We start from the raw sequence: 26,253 nt of genomic DNA, 5'->3' as shown, positions 1-26,253 counted from the left end.
ATCCAGGGGTCACCATACATGATTATAAGTTAGCAAGAAATGTTCTTGAGAACTGTAGTCTTTCTCATGTACGCTAAATAAGTATTGAAATTCCTTATCTTTTATTAATGTCTAAAATGCACTGTTAAACTATGTCCAGATTCCTCTGCTCAATCATTACTTTATTTGTTACTCTTATGGGTATTTTTTATACCATTAAGCACAATGTAACATAAAAGAGGCCCCATGATGATCAATCCATTCATGTTCCCTTGTAAATAAATACAGATTGTAAACCTTTCTTGAATATATACTGTATATATAGACATCTACTGAAAGTAGTTTAGAAAGATAAGTAATACTAGATCATACTGCAAGGGTTTGATTTTGTTATTTTCGTGAAGCTGTGTAATTATAAATAAATGTGAACTGTAGATAGGCAGTTGTTCAGTCTCAGTTCTCCATGTAATATACTATTGGAGTCACTAAACCACACCATGGGATAATCTGTAATGCAAAATGCAAGTGGTATCTAGAGGGTTAAACTGTGAAATGGAATAGTTATACATTATGAACATTAAAGGCCTATTAAGTATTGACACTTGAACTGTAGAATTTAATTTAATTATACCTTTTCAGTAGTTGAAACCTGAGAATGAATTGAATGTTCCCTTGCAGCATGATTACATATTACTCAGATCTGCTTTATGTGCAACATCCGATTATGTATACCTGTATTTAAAGATTGGAAAGAAAGATTATTTAAAAAAAAAGAAAATATGTGTGTGTGTGTGTGTGTGTGTGTGTGTGTGTGTGTGTGTGTGTGTGTGTGTGTATTTAGGTCACTGTATGCAATGTTTATGATTTCAGTTTATAGTCATTTGCAACATAAATGATTAAGCTTTTTGTCATATTCTTTTACTAATTATTAGACACACTTCACAGTTTCTTGAATACACCCAATTGCACTTTAATAACACAGTAATTGATGGGTGTTGTGTAGTTACAATGAAACTACATGTTTTACAAAATGAAAGTTTTAGACAGTTGGTAACTTACTGTAATTTACATGGTTGTGGAATTCCAATTTGATTACAATGTTATTAGACGCTCAATGTAACATAGTTCCAAACCCAGTATTTAAAGTGTGTCCATTGTATGGTTTGAATGAGCAAGAAGAAACAGACAGTCACATCTGGTTCATTTTGCAAGTCAGTTTTACTTACAATATATTATTTCTTTATGGTAACCCACATTACTATTAGTCAAAGAAAGAAAATCACACATTAATTCTTCATTTTAGATAAAATATTTGGTAACATTTGTTTCCTCTATAAATAAACAAAACACAATAATTATTAAGTTTAGCATTACAGTGGTGGCCACAAATACAGCATATTTTTAAAAATACACTCATTATACTTGTCTGCTAGACCTAGTTTTACTTATACTTTTTTTTTTTTTAACAGGGATATGACTGTAGACATTAAAATTCCCTATGCAAATGCATCCTGTTAAACCACCAAATATATTTATATAACCCAATCAGCGCTGTCCTGGATAGATTAAATTAGAGATGAACGGCACTAACAGAATATATTATGGGTTCTATGCAGAGGTGAGAAGCAGGATCAGTAGAAACCTCAACAGTGCTAAGACCAATTGGGGGTCAAAGTCCATTTTTAACAGCACACACGGCAACAGCAATCAACCCGTATCAGGTTAGCAGTGCTAGGGGCTCACTCAGTTGGATGTTGAGCTCATGTGTTATCAGTACTATATGCAATTACCTGCCCATTATTACTGCACAAACAGCATGTTCATAATAACGCTGCGGTAAAACAATAACTGTTATAATTATTAAGACAAATAAAGAACTTAATTTCCTTGCAGTGCTTCAAGTCCATACATGTTTATCAGTTTTATCATGGGCCAGAAATGAACCTTATTAACTTATGAAGAATTTCAGAAGATCGATGCTGCAATATTCATGACCATCACTGCAAATCAACTTTGCAGTTTTGCACAAATACAGAAAAAGAAAACATATTAATGTATTTGTTTATGGTATTTCTTCCATTACTTTAATGAATAATTTTAGGTACTAATATCATATTGAATTTTTCTTTTCCTTTTTTTTTTATTGCAGCTCATTCAACACTTCTAAAAATGAATGCTGTATAATGTAATATGTGACTCTTAATTTAACCCCAGAATTGTATATTTTAAACCAAAAATTTTATTTGATGACAGATGTTCAATGACATGTCCTGGTATATCCAATATTAAGTTATAACAGGTAAAGCATGCATTCTCTTACCGACAACAAGAAGGCTACATACAGTGTAAATTTAAAGTCATGCAAGTCACAACTACTTCAAGAAAACACCCCACAGGATATAGTATATCATAAACTATTTACCTCACACAATAAAAAAACATAATAACAATAATAATGATTAAGTAGAACTGACACAGTTGTGTTGTTAAAAAAAATAAAAAAAAATAAAAAATCCCACAGTGACTTAATGTGAATGGATTTTGTTTTGATTGTTTTCTCCATGGTATGAGTACTGTAGATCATTTTAATCGTTAAAAAAATACTGCAAATTCAGAAGTGGGTAAATGCTTTGTGAATATGACTAGATTTGTCTTGATTTAAAATGTCTTTTGTTCTGGTTTTTCTTGTTTCTTTGAAACAGATAAAATCTATCACAAATAATCAATTTACACCTAAATAAACAAACACTGGGATCCATTCAATGTATTTAATAATATTTTAGTATTTAAACACTAGCAACAGTCAGCTACTGATGAGGTCAGTTAAATAGATCCCATAGTTTGATAGTTCTGGCAGAATAAATACAGGTGATTGATTGTTTTTCCTTTTTTATTTAATATATTAAATATATAAATGCCTTTACCAGTTTGAAAAATGCCTCAGTAGTTTCAAGTCATGTCAAAATAAATGGCAGATAAAGTTTTATGGTTGCAGTTGTGTCTTTTGTATCATCGTTTATCTCCGTTGAGCACTGTACTGATGATTTACATACCACAAGTCTGTTTCACTTTAAGACTCTTTTAATGCAATAAAGTGATTTTGTTCATCAGAAGGATGATTGCTGATAAATAAAATGCTAAATATAAGTTAATATTATATGCAACCATGTGTCCCTACATAAGCCACATATTGCTCTACTTCACCAGTAAAATTGCACAGTATTATCATGCAAACGTAACTGCACAGATGCTTCAAGATACATTAGCTTTTCCTCAACATAAAACTACAGAAGAGCTGCCTACGTTCAAGTGCTTTATTCAGGGTATTTTCTCAACATGAATGGCCAAGACTTTTGTTGTAAAAAAGCCTGCACTTTACAAACAACATCATCAAATTGCACAATTATAGTCATAACATTTCCCATTTCCTAGCATGCAGTCCACCTGAAATCCCCAGTAAAAACACAATTGACAGCAATGTAACTATTAATGGACTGTGTCTGAAGCAAGTTCAGATATTAATTTACTAACTATTGTAGTTCTTTGTAACAGAACATGGTAATTATCATCTGAGAGAATAAACTGGATTTCTGAAACTGGAAGTAAAGGAAACAAAAAATGTACACGCATTTACAGTATGTGTGTTTTATCGGCATGTTGTACATTGATAACACCGGGGCAATAGTGGAGACACTCAAATAAAACTAGATTGTGTAATATGACACTTACACAACACAAATGTTTAAGCATTACATTCAGGAGTGATATATCCACAGACTGTATGTGGTCTTCTTATCAACTTCAAACATTGTTGGGATGTCGTTTGGCTGAGTGACCATTCACATGGGCTATATCTTCTGCTTCCAAAGTCTTTTTTGTACTGAATTTCACTTGGCCCTCCAGGTGGATCGAATCAACCTTCTGCTCACATTTAAACACAGTTATGAAAGCATTTCTGTAGTTATTATTCATCCACCCATAAAGGAATGGGTTGGCAAAGGTAGAGCACATAGCTATGACATGAAATATGGTATACACTAATTTAAAATCTTTTGTGTCTAAGATGTTGTTATCAATATCAATGCCAAGCTGAAAAGCATGAAATGGCAACCAGCTCACAGCAAACACTACCACAACGGTAACCAACATTTTTGTGGTTTTCCTTCTTTTGTGGTGGCGAACATTCCCTTCGCCTGGACTTACATGGTTCTTCAGTTTACTCCAGATTCGAATATACGCAAAGGAAATGATTGACAGTGGCAACACATATTGCAGCAGCAGCATTGAGATACTGTATACAGTGCCATCTCGAGTGTTATCAGACCATTTTTCAGTACAAAACTGAATAGATTTATCAGGGGATATGTGGAATGTACCATACTCTCTAAAGATGGCCAGTGGGCTTGCTAACACTGCACTGATCATCCATGTAATGCCAATGACAATAAAACAAGTCTCCTTGGACATTTTGGTGTCAAAGTGATAGACTATGCATCTATGTCTGTCTAGAGCAATGACAGTTAGGGTTACCGTGGATACGTGCACTGCTAAACCTTGAGCATATGGGACCATAAAGCACAACACTTGTCCAAATTTCCACTCGCCTAGAAGGGTGTAGATCAATGTAAATGGCAGGCACAAAGTATTTACCAATAAATCTGCCACAGCAAGGTTTGCAATGAAAAAATTTGTAACAGTACGCAGTGTTTTAAATTTAAATACAACATAGATGACCAAGGAGTTGCCAATAACCCCTAGAAGAATGATGGTACAGTAAGCTAGTATTAGTATAATTTGCACCCCAATCAGCTTTGTGCTGTCTTCCAAATCTGGTGGGAGGTGGTCATAGGATGAAGTTGTAGCGTTTGTGCAACATACAGGTATACTGGAGTCTATTAATGATTTATAGTGATCCTCCAGTGTCAGGTTCACTTGCTCATCCAAGTCCATTGGTCCCATTTCCATGCCAGACATATAAAGACTGCAAACACAGGCACTATTATTTTTGGCTGCTGTCACTGGGGTCTGGTAATTTTCTAGTATCTTCTGTCAGAACTTAACTGTTCTGAAAAAGAACAGAATATGAAAGGTGGATATTTGACAGTAGAAACAAACAAACAAACAAACAAAACAGTTTCAAAAACAAGGTGAAATAACTTGTTTATTATATTCTACATTATAAATGTGTGATTATATTTAAGGTAATGGTTTTGTTAAGGTTTACGTTTAGGTTTTGGATACATTCGTGAAAAGTAAATAAAATACGAATTTAGTAAATTCCTACCACAGAATCAGATGTCATAAACCAGTACAGTATACGCTTTCTAATCAGAACCAGTCTGCATTGGACCCTGCACGGATCAATGATTTGAGTCCCTGCAGTAATCTTTACCATGTATTGTCTAGACTGTGTTTTATGCTTTTGATGTTCTCTCAATTTACATTTAATCACATATCAATAATATACCTTTGGCAAAATAAAAGGCAGATCAAGTTTTATGGTTGTAGTTGTGTCTTTTATATATTAATGCAATACAGTGCTTGTGTTCAACAGAAGGATGATTGCTGATAATTAAAATGCTAAATATAAGTTAATACCATACGCAACCATTTGCCCTTACATAAGACGTATATTGCTCTACTTCACCAGTAAAATCACCATCGTGATTTTCTGATTCAACTTTAGCTCAATTGAGACCACTGGAAATTCAGATCAGCTAACCATATCTTTTCGCTCTTGCCCTAAGAAAAATTAACACTACTGGGACGTAATAAATAAATAAATAAACCAACAGAATCTTTGTGGGACTATTGATTTACTATTTTTAATTTATTTTAAATGGAAATTTCAGTTACATATGCATTATGTATGTTATGTTCTTTCATTTATACTTAAAAAAAAACGGTAACTCCTTGAGCTGTATCATTTAATTCCAAAAATGGTCAAACAGTAGTGGTCCTGTAGTGTACTGCCCTGTTCCTCTGTCTTCCTTTTGCGATGTAAATTAATGTAAATGTAAAGTCTGGATAAAATCCGAAAACTATAAAAAGCAGTAGTAAAAATACAGACAATTCTGTGTTGAAAAGCTCAGCAACAGCTAATGAGCTTAAAACAGTCACCAGGAATTAATACAGTTAGGCGACTTTTAAAAAGCTACTGTGCATATCCACTTAACTAAGAATATAGTAGTCTACTTACCTCGTTTATTTCACAGTGACACTTGTATATGCATGTCCGCGTTGTTGGTTTTCTCAGTCTGTAGTCCAGCATCGTTGTTAGTTTTTAGTTCGGTATTGAAAAGTTGGATTTTATTAAATGTCTTTGATTTCAGATGAGATTGAAACAGATTGCAGTATTTAGTAGATTGTACTTTTTCATTTATCTACAGTCTATGTATAGTGAAGTATTACAGTAGTAAAATACCAGATTTTCCTGCTGAGCTACAAATGATACATTATGAGGATTTCAGCCTCAACTGAAACTATGCAAATCAATCCCAGAAAAAAGGAGTATTTTTGTCCGCACTCTTTAACATAAAACGGAATGAAATACAGCAGTTCATAATGTACACAGTTGCAATATTTGAGAAAGCGTAGCGAAAGCGTATGTTGTTAACAGAAAAGCGCATCGAAAGTGTGCTTATATGATTTTCGAGGTTTAAATTGTCAATTGCCAGCCTTTGTGCATAGTAAACATATATTCCTTTTTTTTAGTTTAATGTTTCTTCTCGAAAGTCAAAGCACATCAACAGCTTTTCCAAAATGCACAACAAATTAGGAATCCGAATATATCAGCACCAACGCCCGGATGCTTAAATAGCAAGCAGCTTCTTCTTTTTTTATAATGCTCGCCTATGTTTGCAAAGCTAACTTGCGTCCAGCATCATTTCAAGCAAGTGCTGACTGTTTTCAGTTGCTCCACTCACAGAGTCTCTTCATACCCTGAGAAGGAAATGGGTGAACTTGCATTTTTTATAAGCCTGATGGGGATCTCATGACAGACAACCAAATATCCTGAGAAGTAAGGGGCGTTTAAATCCATACAGAGTTATAGGCACACGTTTGACAAAGATGTTACATTATTGTGAATGAGAGACATTAAACATTATACATTGTTGGTGGTCATAAGGATGTAAATAGCTCTAAGACTAATAGCACAATTAATGCTACTACTACTACTACTACTAATAATAATAATAATAATAATAATAATAATAATAATAATAATAAATAATAATAATAATAATAATAATAATAATAATAATAATAATGTACACACTATTATATAATAAGGCTGTAATTCATTAAGGGTTTCAGTTGACACATATAGCTAGAAGTGTTTATTTTTAACAATTAAAGAAGTGTTGAGAAAAACACTGGAAAACAGAATTAAAAAAAAAAACTGTAAAACAAGTTATTTGTTTTAACAATTCATTGTGAACATTAGTATTTTTAATTAACATTTTTTGGACAGGGAAGGCGCAGGAAAACTACATGTAATATTGCTAAGAATCAGAGTAGAAAATTTGGTTGGGAAAAGTTGCATAATTTCCTCATCACTCAAGCAGGGCTTCTCAAACTCGATCCTGGGGACCCCTTGTGTCTGTTGGTTTTCATTCCAACCAAGCTCTCAATTACTTAACTATACCCCTAATTGAACTGATTATTTGTTTAATTAGAGATTTTTACTTGTTTTCAGCTCTTAAAAAAGTGCAGTTCAAGTTACTTATGACATGTTATTGCTAACTTGAAATATGTAACTGTTCAAGAACTGAAAACAAGTAAAAAAGGTCTAATTAAGCAAATTATCAGTTCAATTAAGTGTCTACACAGGGCGTCCCCAGGATCAAGTTTGAGAAGCCCTGCAAGCCTTTGCTTTCTGAAGTCCATCTGTCTAAACTTCCTACCATTCTACAGAGGTTGAGGTAATTTCTTACTAAATTTATGTCACTTATTGTTTTCCTAAGAGTACTTATTTTGTTCTGCTCTTACACCAATTTCTCCCTGTCTCTGTGGATAAAACTTAAAATCTGTCGTTTGTTTTGGTATTATTTTCTTGTGTTTATGTACTCGTGGTAGTTTGTTTTTAAAAAATTGAAAGTCAGCAGTTTTATCATCAAACTTATTTAAATGGACAATCTTATTATACAAGGGTTTTGCACCACCTCCATGTATAATATAACTGTAAAACACTAAAGCTTTCTTTCACCATATATTATAATAGTAATAATAATGACTTGTTTTTCACACATACTTTAGGGGTCTAATTTAATGATCTAAACAGTAACTGATATTTTTGCTACTGTATTAGAATGTATAAGCCTCAATTTATTTCCTGGACATTATTGCACTGCCTTTGTATTGTAAGTAGTAATGTTACTAAGTGAGTCAATAAATCACCCATGTGGGAAAACAATATTAACTTGAAAACTCCTGCCAAAGTGTACTAACGAAACAATCCAAATGACGGACATGTGTATGGTATTAAATTGCAGTATGTCAGCCTCTAAATTAATATCTTTCTTGCTGTGAAACAGCATCATTTTTGTTCTTGGCTGCATTGCTCTTTCCATGATACCCCGAGGTGAACACAGTGCCCTCTGTTGAGAGTCAGAAGGTTCAAATTTAATAGTCCTCATTAGCTATGCATGCGCATTGGCCTTAATGGTCAGGTGCTGAAATGCTAAAAAGGGGTTATTATAATGATTAATGTTTAATATTGTTCTTTGGCAAGACAGGCTTTATTGGAAACTCTTGTCAGAGACACAGTGTGAAAGACATAAAATAGATGACAAATGGCATCACAAAACCATGTATACTGGCATGCAAACTTTCATGTTTTATTGAGTTAACTGCTTCTTTTAAAACCTCCCTTGAGAAATACTGTTGATTCCCATACTTACTGTATGTGTGGTATAAGATGAATTAGCCAGTATTATTTTCCATGAACATAGGGGTGCATTAATGAACACTGGATACATGCTTTTGGAACAACTGTATTGTTGTATTATCCCATGATACATGTGATGAAGTGGGCACCAGATTTTATTTTTAAATAAACAGAGCCTCAGTAAGCTGGTAACATTAGACTTGTTATTGACTGACAAAAATGGAATATCTACGGCAACTAGCATATTGTGGTACCAGATAGTGATGCCTGAAGGCCACATAAATCTAATATGATTAAACCATGTTTGCAGCAGGATCTGAGCCATATGGTTGTTCTTTAATATATTCATACTTTGTGCAGTAGTTCATGTGCATCAAACAGTTGAAAGCTTACATTTCCTTATTTTTTTGCTCGCCAAACAACTCTCTAGTGCAAACCACTTCAAATTATTTCATGTGTGACTGATTTCTTTCCATCCAACTTTTACTGCATCCCTGGTATTAATTCATAGAAAATACAAATTCCACAGCACAGAATGTACCAATATGTATCTATGTATGTATATGTTAATGTGTGTGTCTCAATTCAAAATAAGTGAACAGTGTTCAATCTAAAAACAGCCTATTCAAACCAACCATCATTTAAAACAATAAAATTGGGGCTCCCTAGTGACGCATCCAGTAAAGGCGCTCCGAGTGGAGTACAGGATGCACTATAGCCTGGAGATCGCTAGGTTGAGCCCATGTTATGCCATCACCAATCATGGCCATGAGTTCCCAGTGGGAGGTGTACAATTGGCCGAGTGCTGTGCAGGTGGGGAATGCTCAGGTTGGCAGGGTAATCCTCGTTTCACCACGCACTAGCAACTCCTGTGATCGATAGCGCACCGTCGGGTCTGCTGTAGAAGCCACTCAGACCTGTGTTGTCCTCTGGCACTGTGGGTCTGGTGGCTTCACAGTAGACCTGCAGCATGAAAAAAGATAGCTTGGCAGGACACGTTTTGGAGCACATGTGTGTCTGCCACCATTTCCCAAGCCGGCACAGGAGTTGCAGCGGTGAACCAGGATAAAAATAATAATTGGGCATTCTAAATTGGGAAGAAAACCAGGGAAAAAAACCATAGGCAACGACTAAATTATATATATATATATATATATATATATATATATATATATATATATATATATATATATATATATATACAGTACTGTGCAAAAGTTTTAGGCAGGTGTGAAAAAATGTTGTAAAGTAAGAATGCTTTCAAAAATAGACATGTTAATAGATTATATTTATCAATTAACTAAATGCAAAGTGAGTGAACAGAAGAAAAATCTACATCAAATCCATATTTGGTGTGACCACCCTTTGCCTTCAAAACAGCATCAATTCTTCTAGGTACACTTGCACAAAGTCAGGGATTTTGTAGGCATATAGTCAGGTGTATGATTAAACAATTATACCAAACAGGTGCTAATGATCATCAATTCAATATGCAGGTTGAAACACAATCATTAACTGAAACAGAAACAGCTGTGTAGGAGGAATAAAACTGGGTGAGGAACAGCCAAACTCAGCTAACAAGGTGAGGTTGCTGAAGACAGTTGACTGTCAAAAGTCATACACAATGGCAAGACTGAGCACAGCAACAAGACACAAGGTAGTTATACTGCATCAGCAAGGTCTCTCCCAGGCAGAAATTTCAAGGCAGACAGGGGTTTCCAGATGTGCTGTCCAAGCTCTTTTGAAGAAGCACAAAGAAATGGGCAACGTTGAGGACCGTAGACGCAGTGGTCGGCCAAGGAAACTTACTGCAGCAGATAAAAGACACATCATGCTTACTTCCCTTCGCAAGTGGAAGATGTCCAGCAATGCCATCAGCTCAGAATTGGCAGAAAACAGTGGGACCCTGGTACACCCCTCTACTGTCCAGAGAAGTCTGGTCAGAAGTGGCCTTCATGGAAGACTTGCGGCCAAAAAGCCATACCTCCGACATGGAAACAAGGCCAAGGGACTCAACTATGCATGAAAACACAGAAACTGGGGTGCAGAAAAATGGCAGCAGGAACTCTGGACTGATGAGTTAAAATTTGAAATATTTGGCTGTAGCAGAAGGCAGTTTTTTTGCCGAAGGCCTGGAGAGCGGTACAGGAATGAGTGTCTGCAGGTAACAGTGAAGCATGGTGGAGGCTCTTTGCAAGTTTGGGGCTGCATATCTGTAAATGGAGTTGGGGATTTGATCAGAATTAATGGTCTCCTCAATGCTGAGAAGTACAGGCAAATACTTATCCATCATGCAATACCATCAGGGAGGCATCTGATTGGCCCAAATTTATTCTGCAGCATGACAATGACCCCAAACATACAGCGAAAGTCATTAAGAACTATCTTCAGCGTAAAGAAGAACAAGGAGTCCTGGAAGTGATGGTATGGCCCCCACGGAGCCCTGATCTCAATATCATTGAGTCTGTCTGGGATTACATGAAGAGAGAGAAGCAACTGGGGCTGCCTAAATCCACAGAAGAACTGTGGTTAGTTCTCCAAGATGTTTGGGCCAACCTACCTGCCAAGTTCCTTCCTAGAAGAATTGATGCTGTTTTGAAGGCAAAGGGTGGTCACACCAAATATGGATTTGATGTAGATTTTTCTTCTGTTCACTCACTTTGCATTTAGTTAATTGATAAATATAATCTAGTAACATGTCTATTTTTGAAAGCATTCTTACTTTACAGCATTTTTTCACATCTGCCTAAAACTTTTGCATAGTACTGTATATATATATATATATATATATATATATATATATATATATATATATATATATAGTGTTTTTTTTTTTTTTTTCGTTTTACATTCAAAAATAAATAAATAAATACTAACATGCATTGTTGAATGTTTGATTTTCATAACCATGGTCCATTTACCTATACAGTGGTGGTATTTAGATTTAATTTCATATATCCCAATGAAATATCTACAAAACATGCATGCCTCATCATGTGTTATATAATTGAATAAATTAATGTTACCTGACAAGATTAGATGAGGATTTAATGATTTCCAGTTTAGTGTTATTGTCCTTTATTAACTAATAAGTAGATTCCCTCAGCTCATCATGTTTTCTCTACAGTATCACTACAGACTAATTTCCTTTTGCTGTTTATTTATTTATTTATTTATTTATGTGTATTCTTCACAATATAAATGTTTGGACCCTGCCTGTGTTCATAAAAGGAAACACTCAAATGCTCATCTTATCCCTATTATAAATTTGAACTACTGTGTCCCATTAAAGGTCAGACTGAAAATAATGGACTAATTTATCACTGGCTTTCATATGCACTTAACGTTCAGTCACTATAGAAAAGGCATGGCTTGTCTAAAATTACCTTATACATTCTAGGTGTGAAAATTGTTTCTAGATGGTATTTATGCTGTGACTATTTTTTTTTTTTTACAATCTAGGTTTTTTAAATGGAATGACCAAGTAAATATGACCTACAAGGGTGACAACAAACTCAAACTGGCATATTTTCTGTGTAAGGTGAAAAGTGAATTAAAGGGTGATGTTTATATAATGAAAAAAAAGACCAAAAACTATCTATTGATTTCAATGTAACCTTTAATAGTGTAGTAACTACACCATAAACAAATCCTAAATATTTTAAATAATTAAAAAGTAAATATAAGGATGTATTTAAAAGTGTTCCTACCACCAAATATAATATATTCAGAATCTCTAACACATGGCACACCTGGTGGTATCAAAAACAATCAAAAAGATTACTGATGTCCTAACTAGGATTTCTAAATGGGTGTGGTTTTCTGCATTCCTGTTTCTCTCCCATATGCTTATATTGCACACAAATCATAATCTGAAATGTCGATTTGTTTTTGTACTATAACATCTGGTATTTCTGACCATTTGAGTATTTGTAATATACTTTTAATAGTCATTTCATTGACTAACTATTTCTTGCTGATAACTGAATTAGTCTTATTTCCATGCTTATGTGTGTGAGCACCATGGTTTGTGCATGTGTGTCTGTCTGGGTTTCTCTCTCTCTCTCTCTCTCTCTCTCTCTCTCTCTCTCTCTCTCTCTCTCTCTCTCTCTCTCTCTCTCTCTCTCTCTCTCGGAATGTGCAGTAGTTTGGGGGTTGTTTGTAGAGTGTATCTATTGCAGGCTGGGGTTTGTGGGTTCCTGTATTGTTGCAATGTTAAATTCACTCACAGTTGGGAAATGGACTAGAGTGGCTGACATCACACCAATTGTGCAGCGCTAAATAGCAAAATATTTTTACTTTATTTGGGCTAATTCATGAACTCTAGAAGTAGTGAATTTCTTTGTATAATTGTACATGCATGTTAATAATAAAACCTGGTTACTGTGATTTGAAATTGTTTGTTGTGTCTGGTAATTTTTACTCTCAGGTCTCACAGTACTATGATCAGTAAAATAAAGATAGTGCACTTTGATGCACATCCACGTCACATTGCTTGTGATGTTTACATCTCTGCAATAGCAGGGTATAGTGTTAGAGTTAGGGTGGGTCTCAGAACAGGTTACAGTTATACATGCAAACATAGTTGTACATCAATGTAAAGGACAATATTTTTTTTATTTTTAATTAATAAAAAAGAAAAACGATCACTAGATTTTTCTTTGTATGGAGAATGTGTTTAACAATACCCCACTGCCCTTTTGCAATGGACTCAACCAAAAATATGATGTATCATACTATGAGGAATCGGATCAGAAACGTCATAAAAAAATCTTGCCACTTTGATTGTGCACCATTCTTTGGGGATGGTAAAGTTAAGAAAAGGTTTTGCTCAATTTCCCAAATAATAATAATAATAATAATAATAATAATAATAATAATAATAATAATAATAATAAACAAACATTCTTTAGCATAGCACTGTATTGCAAAAGCAAAGCAGTCGTGTATAGTTGTGGAAAGCTGGTGTTTCCCTGGCTCAGTGTGGACATGTTGAAGATTATGCTGGGTAAGCAGGTATAAAGCCGTAAAAATTCGATGTGTCCCACTGGTGAATAAAGTGCAAAGGAAACAACTGCAATGTCAGTGTAACAGATTGTAAAGATGTATTGGTAGGGGGACTAAAACCATTACAATCTACTACTCTATGCTCTCAACTTCTGCTTTTATAAACATGTAATTCATTGTCCATTTTGTTCACATTTTGAAAGTATTTAAATGGTAAAAGAACAAATATCCTCATGCCCTCAACGCTGTAAGCAGTGCTTCAGACACACAGAAAAGTTATACCAGAAAAAAATGACATTAAGTATTTAAATACTAAAATGTGTTACATAAGAATTATGTCATTAGTATTACTAGTTTTGATAACAAATAACCTTTTTTTTCTTTTTAATTCTTATTGTTCTATACATTAATCTGGATTTAGCAGACTGATAGGTAGAATTCAATTGTGACACTGGCCCCAGGTTGGATATTAATGCTGCAACAATGAATCAATCTCAATTATAATTGAATAATCATATATTGTATTTGAATAACCAAACCATAAATTGGGAGAAGAAAATATTAATCTCATTTACAAAGCTGCATTATAGTGAGTGCTGATGTATTTTGTTACCGGTATCAGCATATAGTATAAAATAAAAGTCAGCTTCTGGATAGATATGATCCCTTGAGATAAACCATCAGGTGTTTTTATTTTATCTCTAGACCATTTATCACATGGTCAGTAGTATGTTTATGTCAGCTCAAGAAATCATAAAGTGACAGGGGGTAAGTTCAACATTTGCTTTCACCTGTGAAAGATTTAATGGGAGAGATGTTTAGTTAACTCTACTAGCAGAGTCTATTGACTCTGTGGACAAATTAGTTTAGGGGCATGTACTGTGATGATGTCAATCCTTCAGTGGTAGTGGCACACATACTGAACAATAATAAAACTGTTAACTAGAATTTATAGGAAAATTACTGTGTCTTTTAATAACATATTTTTAGGACTCCACTCATTGGCACAATGGGCATCTTCAACCAACCGCTGAATAGTTAGACAGGACAAGGACATGGTCTCGTTTCTAGGGCACTTGGAGTACCTGCACCAATCCAGTCAACTAGCGAGACGGGGAGAACAACGGTCTGGTGGTCTCATGGCGGAAATGTCCACTAGGTTACCTAAGTTACCTGCAATCAGCCTGATAGGTGATGAAGGTATGCTGAGCAGTTTGTGTCACAGAGAGAGTCTGAGCATAGAGCATATTAATTTGGGAAGATCCTTCACCAGAACATGATCCCATATGAAAAAAAGGAATACAACTTTAACGATGGGTCATAATCAGGTCATACATTAGGTAAAAAGACATCCAAAACACTAACAGCTTTTTGTTTAAACTGCTAGTTGGAGAACCATGAAAAATTAATACAAGGCTAATACAGTTTATGGGGTCCAATTTAATAAAATAAACAGTGGTGTTCTTTATACTGTTGCCCTAAAAATTCTAAACCTAATTTCATTGTATTTTTTATTGTATGAAGTAATGTTAAGTGGTTCTATAAATCACCTCAATCTGGATTAATTAAGAGTTAAAGAGCAATGTTATTTTAGAGCCATTAAAAAGACCCCCGTGTTTCAGTATTCTATAGATGTAGTGGAAAGGTGAGTATCACAAAGATGCCAGCTGAGAACATTAAGAATGGATTGACACCAAATCAGTAGATACACACAGGGGATAATTAAGACTGTCACCAAAAATAAAGGCTGCTAACAGACATGTCTCTTTTTCTGAGATATGGAAGCGTGTAGGTTGAAGGAACCAATGTAAATGTAATGGAAATCATTAGGCAGTTTCCCCTTCGGTGCTTGAGGGTCTGTCATGCTTGAATTTTCTCATGAATGTCATTAAACTTTAGTCAATAATTGTAATTAACAAAGTGTTTTTTTTTAATACTGATTAGAAATAATGTGGAATACACATAAGATGAGATATTAAAAAAAAAGAAAAAGAAAACCTAAGTCACATAGCATGTATAACAATCTGATCTTAAGCATTGCACACTTTCTAAAGCTCTTTGTGAATTGCTAAACTAAGGATATTATAGAGGTTATTTACTGACCAGCAAGAAGTCCAGACCTTGATCCCATAGAAAACCTTTGGGAACTTCTAGGACATCATGTACATCTGTGCTGGAACCCTCCATGTGGCATCAGAGAGCTTGGAGTTGCACTGATTGGAGAATGGATTCACCCAAGAAGTCATCTTCCGCCTGATTAGAAGCATGCCCTGTCAATATAGAGATTTAATTCGATACTTTCATATGGTCCATTTTTAAACTGTCTGAAAAATGTCTCCAGAGACAAATCTTCCATGGTTATCCTGTTCAGATGTGTCTAATTTCAGTGGTAAAAGACTTAAATGGTCAAATGTGTTTTCGAAAAATTCAAGTTTGAAATGTTGCTCCTTTCATTAGTTTTGAGTTGTGTATTATGCCATGTTCAAATATATATGCCATATTGTTTTCCAACACACAATGGGCTCTTTTCAATTACTTGCCCACCATAATACACTTAAGAGCACTGTTAGAGATGTTGGGGTTGTGAAAGTTCCCATTCTTTTAATGATTGAAATGAGTACGTTTGACATTTGAGGGAACTGTGTAAAGGGAACAGAGTGCGTTGGATTGGATGGCCAGACAATTAATTTCCAGGGTTAGGTGGAAGTTGGCCATCTAGAAAGTGGGTGGAGCTATGGTACACCAAGTCATTGACCCAGAAAAGAAGCGATATGGCAGCCGTCAATTTGAGGAGTGGTTGCAATCGTTTACCAAGAGGGTGTGATTGACGGTACTTAAGGGGACGTAGAGAGGTGATCTGTTCCTTTGTTATGGTTAGCACTAACCTGAAAGGAGAACCGTGTTATATATCGTGATCTTTGTGCTTAAGGTGAGCCATAACAGTAACCCCACAAGAATACCATTTCAAAGTTTGACTCCTGCCCTTATTGCATAGTCGTGGATTTCCTTAAGATAGGTTGAAAAAAAATTGTAAGCTATTAAAATTAAAAATGCTTTCAACTTTGACCCCTTTTAGACCTGAGGCAAGCATTGAACTTTCAAAGTGGACTGACTCTTATGCAATTATTTTAGAAACTATTTTTCAATACCTAATTTTAATGGAACGAATATATAGAGATGGCAATTAGCCTAATCAGAAGGCAATTTGATTAACCAATAAAGCTATCAATTAGGGAATAAATCAACAGAATTATTAATCTAGCACATAAAAATTAAAGAGGATTTAATTAATCCTGCCTAGCCAATCCCTACCAAAAAGATATAAAACCAGTGCTGACAAGGAGGAAATACAGAATACCACAACAACACAATATGATTTTACTTAACATAAATACTATACTGAAAACTAGAGCTTTAAGATTTGTAACAAATTCAGATTACTCCTACTCTGCTCCTTGTAGTGTTGATATGAATCTGGGAGTTGCACCTCTTCATCACTGCTTAGAACTTTGCTTATCACTCAGGGTAAATTACCACGCTATCATACCGGTTTTCTGACAACTACCAGTTTATTTAGGTCTCAAGATTAGGGTGAAAACATTCAGCTACTTTTACTCTTATGGACAACGTTTTAAAAGATTGAAAAACTGACAGAAATGTTTTAGTTTGCTGATGTATGTCATCTGATGGTAATATCCTGTGAAGGCTGATCTGCTCTCTCTTGATCATGTCTTTCTGAATAAATAAAGCTTAATACAAACACTTTTTACAGAAAACTATTATTATTATTATTATTATTATTATTATATATTATTATTATTATTATTATTATTATTATTATTATTATATTAGGCATTGGAAAACACTTCTGAAATGATCTGTTCCAGTAATATGTAGATGGTGAACCAGGGAAATATTTGCAGCATTAGCATATCTGCATCAAACACGAATAACTGTTCAGTATTTCTGTTTTAACATTCTTTAGACACTGCATTATGACTATTACCACAACAAGATTAAAAACAGCACAATTTTTTTTATGGAGCTATTTTAAAACCATTAGTTTGGAAGCTTAGAGACAAAACTTACTGAATCATTGCCTCTTCACTCACCTCCAGTGGATTTCCAAGTTAACCATTTGACTCAGTCTGAAGAGAATTTGAACTAATGAAAGCAGCGGTCAAAGGTATAATCTGCATTGTTAAAAATATTGATGGTTCCATCTTGATGTGCAAGACAAAGTATAAACTGGCAATGCATATTTGCAGTCATTATTATGGCACAAGCTCTAAAAATCAAATGAAGAAATGGGATTTCAAATGCTCCATTTTCAATTCTAGATGTGACAGGGGTGACATATGTCATCTTAGATAAGATATTGTTTCACAGTATGTCTTTCCCAGCATAAAATATTGAGATCAAGGCCTGTCACTGAAAAAGGTTTAGAAAAAGAATAGAACATTGTGCTGGGGGGGGTGGTTGAGCTGCAATATTAATGGTACAAAATCACAGGGATGGACACAAAAACGTTTTATTATTTACAAAATACCTATTTTAAAATAGATTTTCTATTTTTTTAAATATTATTTTAAATAAAATTTTCTATTTAGAGACTATTTCAAATATTTTTTACAATGAAAAACTATTTCATAAATAGTTTTCTTTTTAAATAGAAAATAGTTTTCTTTTATATCAATTTGATTTTTCTGATCAAAAATATGACATGCAGGTGTATGTTTGCTTTTATTAGGGAGTTTTGGAAAGGGAAACAGGATGAATCAATCTCAGAGGAATAATTGGTTAATAACCATGCTACTTTGATTGGTCAAGTAGTAGTGTGGCAGAGCAAAGATCTGCCCTTTTTAAATTGGCAGGGATGGGGTTAATTTCCCCTACCTGCCTGGGTTTATTATGTTCAGGTGGCTGGGGTTGATTAGTTGATTAGGTTAATTAACGATAAATCAGCCCCAGCCACCTGACATAAAAGGAGGCCTCTGCTTCTTATTTGGGAGGAGGGAGCTGAGGAAGCAGGTTGGTGGGTTTTTGGTTTGAAATTTTGAATCCAGTGAAGGTATTGTCCAGCCTTGAAACCTTATTTTTGTAAGTTTTGTTTTCTTTATTTAGGTATTTGTGTTTAAACATCTTTGTTTTGCCCTTGTGCATGTTTATTTTGCGTTAATTTATAATAAAAAGTATATATTTTTTTTGAACTGCAGTCTGTCTCTGGGCCTCTGTCCACTCGTCAGCCTGTCACAAATAGTAATAAATATTTTAATATGGGTGTTGATAGCAGGTGAAAAACATGCTGTAAATAATGAGGAGCTACATTGTTCATTTATTTGTGCAAACATAACCATATATATAAAAAGTTTGCAAATTCTTTGGAAAATGGCTCAAAACGTTAAACAGTAAACCTTAATGAAAATATGGGTTATAGAAAGTACAGATTGTTCTACTGTGGATGGGTCACGTAATCCTTGGGCTGAACAGAGTGGGGAATGGAGGGGTGTGATGCCGGGATGCCAGAATCACTGTTGAGCCCTCTTGAGGTGTTGTGGGCTAGTCGACGAAACACAGAGGATGGAAGGTGGCCACTTGAAGACCCCAGAGATGTACCCTACTTAGCTCAATCCAGACAATTGTCATGCTGATGCGCTGGGGAGACCGCACTGGGTTGATCCCCGGAGCCAGCATTGCAGCCGTTGTGTGTGCTGATGCGTTGGGGAGGCAAAATAAGCTGATCCCTGGAGCCAGCATTACACTTCAGCCATCAACACCAGGCAGGAGCATATCTACATCATCAAGGGAAACCACGCAAATGGATGGAGATGCAGATGCATCACGTTAGTTTACTGTAAAGCTACATCTCAGTTGGTGCTTATCTTGGGGAGAGCCGAGTTCTAATCAGCATGAAGTTTAAAATCTGTTCTCGTGTAATGGAAATCACTTCCATCTCTGTCACACTTACATTTTTATACGAATCTGGAGAATCGCTTTTAAACTCAGTACAGTCCCTTGCTGATACAGACGCCGTAATGTTGTGCATTTGGATATGCCGGATACAATGTGTGTGCTCCAATAATATCCAATTAAGTGTGATGCTAGGTCACTGTGAATGTGTACAGAGAACACATTAGTTTCATTTCAGTGCAATGATTTATACACTTAAAAAAAAAAGGTCACTATAAATGTCTGTGTGTTTTTTTTTTTTTTTTCTTTGCATGCCTGGTTCAGGGAGGGACTAGTATATTAATATTATTTACAACATGGTATGGAGAGTATCAGGTCATTGCTGATTCTTATTCTAATTCTGTACATTCTGTTGATATGTCATGTTCATGAGCATTTTCAAAGTCATACGGGGGATCTAATGTTGAATTTACAGAGTGGCATGTATGTTAAAGACATATTTGTTGATTGAGGTGCTGCTTACATTTTTTCAATTCATTCAGTTAATTATTATAAAAGATGGTCAACTATTTTCAAAATATCATTTGCTGTATTCTGTTTAAAATACATTACTGGCAGTCTATTTTCTATTTGCATTTTAAATAGATTTGTCAAGCACTATTTTCTATGTTCTGCTGAAATAGTTATTTGACTATTATGTCCATTCCTGCAAAATCTAAATAAACTGGTTTGGTATCTGGAATGACTCACAGATTTCCATTAGACATCTATAAAAATCTTATGAAATTTTAATACAGATTGAAAAAATAAATGAGTATTTGACTTGCTGTTTTGTCAATCTTTGTGCTAAAGGTAGCATAATGGTAACCCCACAAGAATACAATTTCACTCCTGCTCTTATTATTTGATGCTACAATCTAACACGTGTTAAGTGTAGCTGTAGGTTTCTTTAAGATAGACGAAGACAAAAAGGATTTTGTAAACTACTAAAATCTAAATGCTTTCAGCTTTGACCCATTTTAGGCCTATGTCAAGCATTGAACTTTCAAAGGGGACCAAAGCCTATGCAATTATTTTACAATTTTTCAAGCCCTAATTTGAATGGAATAAATGCATACAAAAGATGCTTAGCTGAATCAAAAGGCAATTTTTATTAAACAATAAAGCTAACCCCACCTGCAGAAATAATTACTCTCAGATTAATTCTTAACTCTTCATTGAACCTTTATTGAACCTCTAGGGATTATTACAATATTTCCTGAACTTGAGTTGGCAAACTCATTAAAATGAGTGATAATAAAGACTTTAAATCCATTTAATTATCTCAATGGATGTAAATATAGTCTATTTTACATAACTTGGTGATTATGAAGATTGTAATGGGTGCAAATGCAAAAAAAATGGATTTTAAAGCTTTATTTACCGCACAGTTAATGCAACTGGACCCTCATTAAAACAAAGTCCTGAACAAAAATGTCCTTCAAGAGCATTGCTGAAAGAGAAGGATCATGTCATTTAATTGGAAGACGAGGATAGTCTTCCTGAACCCCAACCAAGCTTTCAATTAATTAATTAAGGGGAGACAATGTTCTATGTGTCTTTTTCCATGCAAATAGATCTGAAGACATTTCATAAATTTAGCCAATTTAGATTACAAGATCAAATGTCTCTTATTGTTAATAATTAGTCTTGAAGATTTTAGCTCAAGATGACTGCAGAGAATCCGGTCTTTTGTTAAATTATTATAGAAATTAAAGGACTCCAGCGGCTTAATTTCAGCACACTGCTGTATTATGAAGTGTATAAATCTCATTAAGTTTTTAATTGGGGCATGAATAAAACATTGCTGTCTACACTCACCATTGCTGACTATTAGAAAAGCAGGGTTTCTGTTGCAATTCCTATGTCTCTTGACCTTTCCTCTTAAGATAATTGTATTTCTAACTCATGACAACAGATTTATCAACACAGTAACAAAGCACACCACTTACATAATAATACTCACAGCTGGAGGGCACATGTTATAAAGGGTTATACCAATTCATCCTGCAAGCCTTCTGTAAACCCTCTACTGGGTCTTAAATCCAAACACATCACTGGACAATGCACCAAAGGAACAATAGCGTGAGTTCATAAATCCATTTTCATTAAGCAGCATGATCATTGATTACTCATTTCTTTAGTTGAGGAACACTTGGATCTTTGTTAAACTTTGATACTTTAAAAGAGATCAGCAAGGCACACAGAGGGATGTAGTAACTGAAATAGAACAGATGTATTTTATTGCCTTAGTGTCATACTCAAACTGTACACAAAGACAGAAAGAAAGCACAGTAATGGTTAAACTTTGCCTCTTCCCAAACAAAAATAGGTTCTATTGGACACTGATCACATAGTACCTAAGTCACATATTAAACAGGTGTGTCCCCATAACTCCAGAATTTCTGATTCTTGATTCACCAGCACCTGCTCAACATTTATCAACTAGTCCAATACATTGGGTGCTAGTGTCAATACAGGTCATGTGTTTAATAGTATGAAGTGGCGCTCTAAAGAAATTCCTACTTTAGATTAATTCATAAACAAAATCACTCTTGTCAAAATATGAAAGTCTAGCTTATTTGAATGATCATACGTTGACAACATACTACTCAGTCTGGGGTCCCTGGTACATCAGACCCAAGGAAGTATACACTCCCCCCCCCCACATATTCACCACCAGAACAATGCACCACCAATCCCCTTTCCCTTATTTCCTAATCTGTAATATTGGAAGGCAGTGTTAGTGTTCTCATACCTTGCATTTTAGATACCAGCTGGTAAGCTGACTTAGGGCCTCATTCTTTAAACAGCGGTAAATGACAAAACCAAACACTGTACATTTCTAGTTCTATGTAGATATTATTTATGAAGTTTTAAACCCACAGATTATTAGTAAATGATATAACATCATATATGCCGCTGGAGCCTATCAACCTAAAAAAAATAATATTAATAAAAAAAAAAAAACATTGTATACCACTAAGCATAGATATAAATAGCTAGTGTTTCTCCCTCTGTTACATTGTCTATTATTACAAAGGCAGACACATAGTTGAAATTAATTCCATTCTTCTCAAACTTCTTAATGATATCTTGAGTAAGCAGTAAGTAAGCAGTAAGTTCCACTGAATTAGCAGTTGTAAAGCTCTGTGGGATAAAAATAATGTACAAAACACAGTTGCCTTGATCATCAGTGGCCTCGTCACATACAAAGCTAACAGAATCAAAATTGTTCATTTTTCCATTTAAATATTTTTCTTCTGCTGCATACACTTTAGGGAGATGCTATCATCTGATTGTGTCACTCTCAGACACTGCTCCACAATATATATCATATTTCATTGACCAGCCGTTCAGCATGTTCGCTGGTATTTGTTTGACTCTGTTGCCGTAGTAACCATCATGTACAGCTACTGTAGAGCTGTGGGACTCTGGCATACTTCATAAAAGTATGAAATGAAAAGGGGAGGTGAAGAGTAATGTACAATACTGTAAGGAAAATAAAATGCATATTTTTCAAGTAGGCAGTCAAATGCACAATTTCTGTGAAATCTGTGATATCATGAATATTCTGGGGCCCTACATTTAAGGCTAGTATGATCTTGCTCAATCTGTATCTAATTATTACCTACTCCTCACACAGCCCAAGTAACGTCTACCTGGTAGAAAATACTCTCTCCCTGACTCTTCTTCTCGCTCTTCTGCTGGTTCTGTGACACCGCTTGGTTTCAATAAGCGGTACTTTTAACACACGCTGAGGCACCTAGTAAAGTTATCGCCCTTAAGTGAATATGGTTTGCATATCAAATACCTCCCTCGCAATATTTTGTGACGTATTTTGCATATATTTCCACACATTAACATTATTCATCATATTTAAATGACTCGAATGTAGTATTTTTTCCACATGATAGGTTGTCTGCCACTGGTTAGTAAATACAGCAGGTATACAAAGTACATCAATCTGAGGGACTCAGGCATCAATCTGAGGGACTCGGACATCGATATGAGGGACTCGGGCATCAATCTGAGGGACTCCGGTATCAAGCTGAGGGACTCGGGCATCAATTTGAGGGACTCGGGCATCAATATGAGGGACTCAGGCATCAATTTGAGGGACTCGGGTATCAAGCTGAGGGACTTGAGCATTAATATGAGGGACTCGGGCATCAATCTGAGGGACTTGGGCAACAATCTGAGGGACTCGGGCAACAATCTGAGGGACTCGGGCATCAATCTGAGGGACTTGGGCATCACATGGCTTAATTGCATTTAGTATTTTGCAGTTACAACATAGGTTGTGGTTTTGGACTAATGAAGGCACAGCAACTTTTATTTCCAAAACTGTTGAAAGGCTGTGGCATAGGACTAACTGGTCTGAAAGGCTGATTACATTATTGAGGTTTGAACACATAGATTTGTGCTGAGAGAGTTTATTAAGAGGACAGTCAGTTCTGTAAAGATGAGTGGATCAAAAATCAGTTCAGAGTATATATTGTAATGTTCAATTAAATCTATAACACAGACTAACAGTGATAACCATTATATGACAGCTGGATCCACAGCAGTGAATTGGGCTGTTGTATGTACCTTTTGGAAGATTAGAAATACTGTGGTGGGGGTTAATGTCACAAACAAACTATTGTCTAATTGTGGTCTGGTACTGTATATAGAATGCTTCTGCTATGCTTTTTAGCAAGTTGGATATTAACTTCAAAGCAAAAAACTATTCAATGACTCTTCCTAAATGCTCCTGAAGATCTATATACATAGAATGCAGTCTCCTTAAGGCTACTCAACTATGCGCTGGTTTGTGTCCTTAATTATTTCTCTTCCAGATGGTTCAGGCCTGCTACTGTCTCGCCTTGACTTCTGCAACTCCCTCCTGGCTTGCCTCCCTGCCTTGGCTACCCGTCTGCTCCAGCTCATCCAAAACTCTGCTTCCCACCTTGTCTTTTCCCTTCCTAATTTCTCCCACACTACACCGCTACTCCTCTCCCTGCACTGGCTCCCTATCACTGCTCACATTTAATTCAAAACTCTTGTACTCACCGATTGCTGTCTCAATCTTTCTGTTCCCTCCTATCTCCAGACTATTATTTCTTCTGACACCCCTTCTCACTCCTCCTCTCCTCCACCACTGGCAGATTAGCTTGACCCCCCCCACACTTGCCCCTCAGTGGTGGAACCTACCCATGAATATCGGGATTGTACAGCCCCTGACCATCTTCCGGAGCCTCCTCAAGACACATCTGTTCAGACAGCATCTGTAAACCTCACAACTCTCGACTGTACTGGATTATATGGCACCCAATTGTACCAGTACTTGCATCATCTTGTACTTGCACTGAACTGCTCCATACTTTGTCGTATTCTACTACTGCTCTTAATTATAACTATGTTCTGTATCTTGTACTTGATTTTCCTTTTAAAGGTATCCATATTCACATTTTTTGTACTTGCTCTATTTGAAATCGTTCTTATCCATTTATCATACTTACTGCTTGCTCTTAATGGAATTTACTCTAATAAACAAATATTTTAAATATACGTTTAACTTCTGTTTGTCAAATTCCCTCTTAAATGTAATTATTTACTGAATTCTTTATTTTGCTCTTATTTGAATTGTATCTTATTTTCTACTGATTTTACTGTATTTTATAACTGCTCTTATCTCTAATGTGATATTTTGTAATATGATACTTTGTATTGTGATATGTTGAATATGTGAATAATAACACTGTGTAACAAAAAAAAAAAAAAAAAAAAATTGTTCCTGGGTAGTAAGTGTTATTTCCTAATTGCTTATGCCTCAAAAGTATAGAAAATGGCTATTATTCCCCACAAACTTTGCTTTTGTGACCAGGACAGTGATATAAATACAGTATAATTGTAAATCTCGAAAAACTACTCACTTCTAAATCTTTTGTAGTCATCTTTGTTTTACTTTAGTATAAATACATGTTAATTTGGATTCATATGTTGTTTTTTCTGACTTTATGTGAACGATAAGACAAACATTTGTCCATTTTCCTGTTGGAAATAGTGATATTTTGAAATATCACTGTCCTGGTCACAAAAGCAAAGTTTGTAGTTGTACTGTATTTACAGTATAATTGAAAATCTCGAAAAACTACTCACTTCTAAATCTTTTGTAGTCATCTTTGTTTTACTTTAGTATAAATACATGTTAATTTGGATTCATATGTTGTTTTTTTTTTCTGACTTTATGTGAACGAAAAGACACACATTTGCCTGTTTTCCCATTGGAAATAGTGATATTTTGAAATATCACTGTCCTGGTCACAAAAGCAAAGTTTGTGGGGAATAATAGCCATTTTCTATACTTTTGAGGCATAAGCAATTAGGAAATAACACTTACTACCCAGGAACAAAAATTGTGTTACATAGTGTAATAATAATAA

General features: G+C 35.1%; 1 protein-coding gene across 1 annotated transcript; it reads right to left on the bottom strand.

The window, feature by feature from the left end:
* Positions 1–3,280: 3,280 nt before the first annotated feature.
* On the bottom strand, positions 3,281–4,953 carry npy2rl (neuropeptide Y receptor Y2, like). The gene has a single exon (XM_041269691.1). The coding sequence runs from the start codon at positions 4,951–4,953 to the stop codon at positions 3,781–3,783; it is 1,173 nt and encodes a 390-aa protein (XP_041125625.1). The 3' UTR covers positions 3,281–3,780.
* Between the last annotated feature and the right edge of the window lie 21,300 nt (positions 4,954–26,253).

The sequence above is a fragment of the Polyodon spathula genome, chromosome 2 (assembly GCF_017654505.1).
Source record: "Polyodon spathula isolate WHYD16114869_AA chromosome 2, ASM1765450v1, whole genome shotgun sequence".
Taxonomy (NCBI): Eukaryota; Metazoa; Chordata; class Actinopteri; order Acipenseriformes; family Polyodontidae; genus Polyodon; species Polyodon spathula.
The sequence above is the reverse complement of the archived record's forward strand: the minus strand, read 5'-3'. Positions and strand labels throughout refer to the sequence as shown.

What these genes read in the sequence shown, in the direction of transcription:
- npy2rl (XM_041269691.1), bottom strand. Translation starts at nt 4,953, where the DNA reads ATGTCTGGCATGGAAATGGGACCAATGGACTTGGATGAGCAAGTGAAC.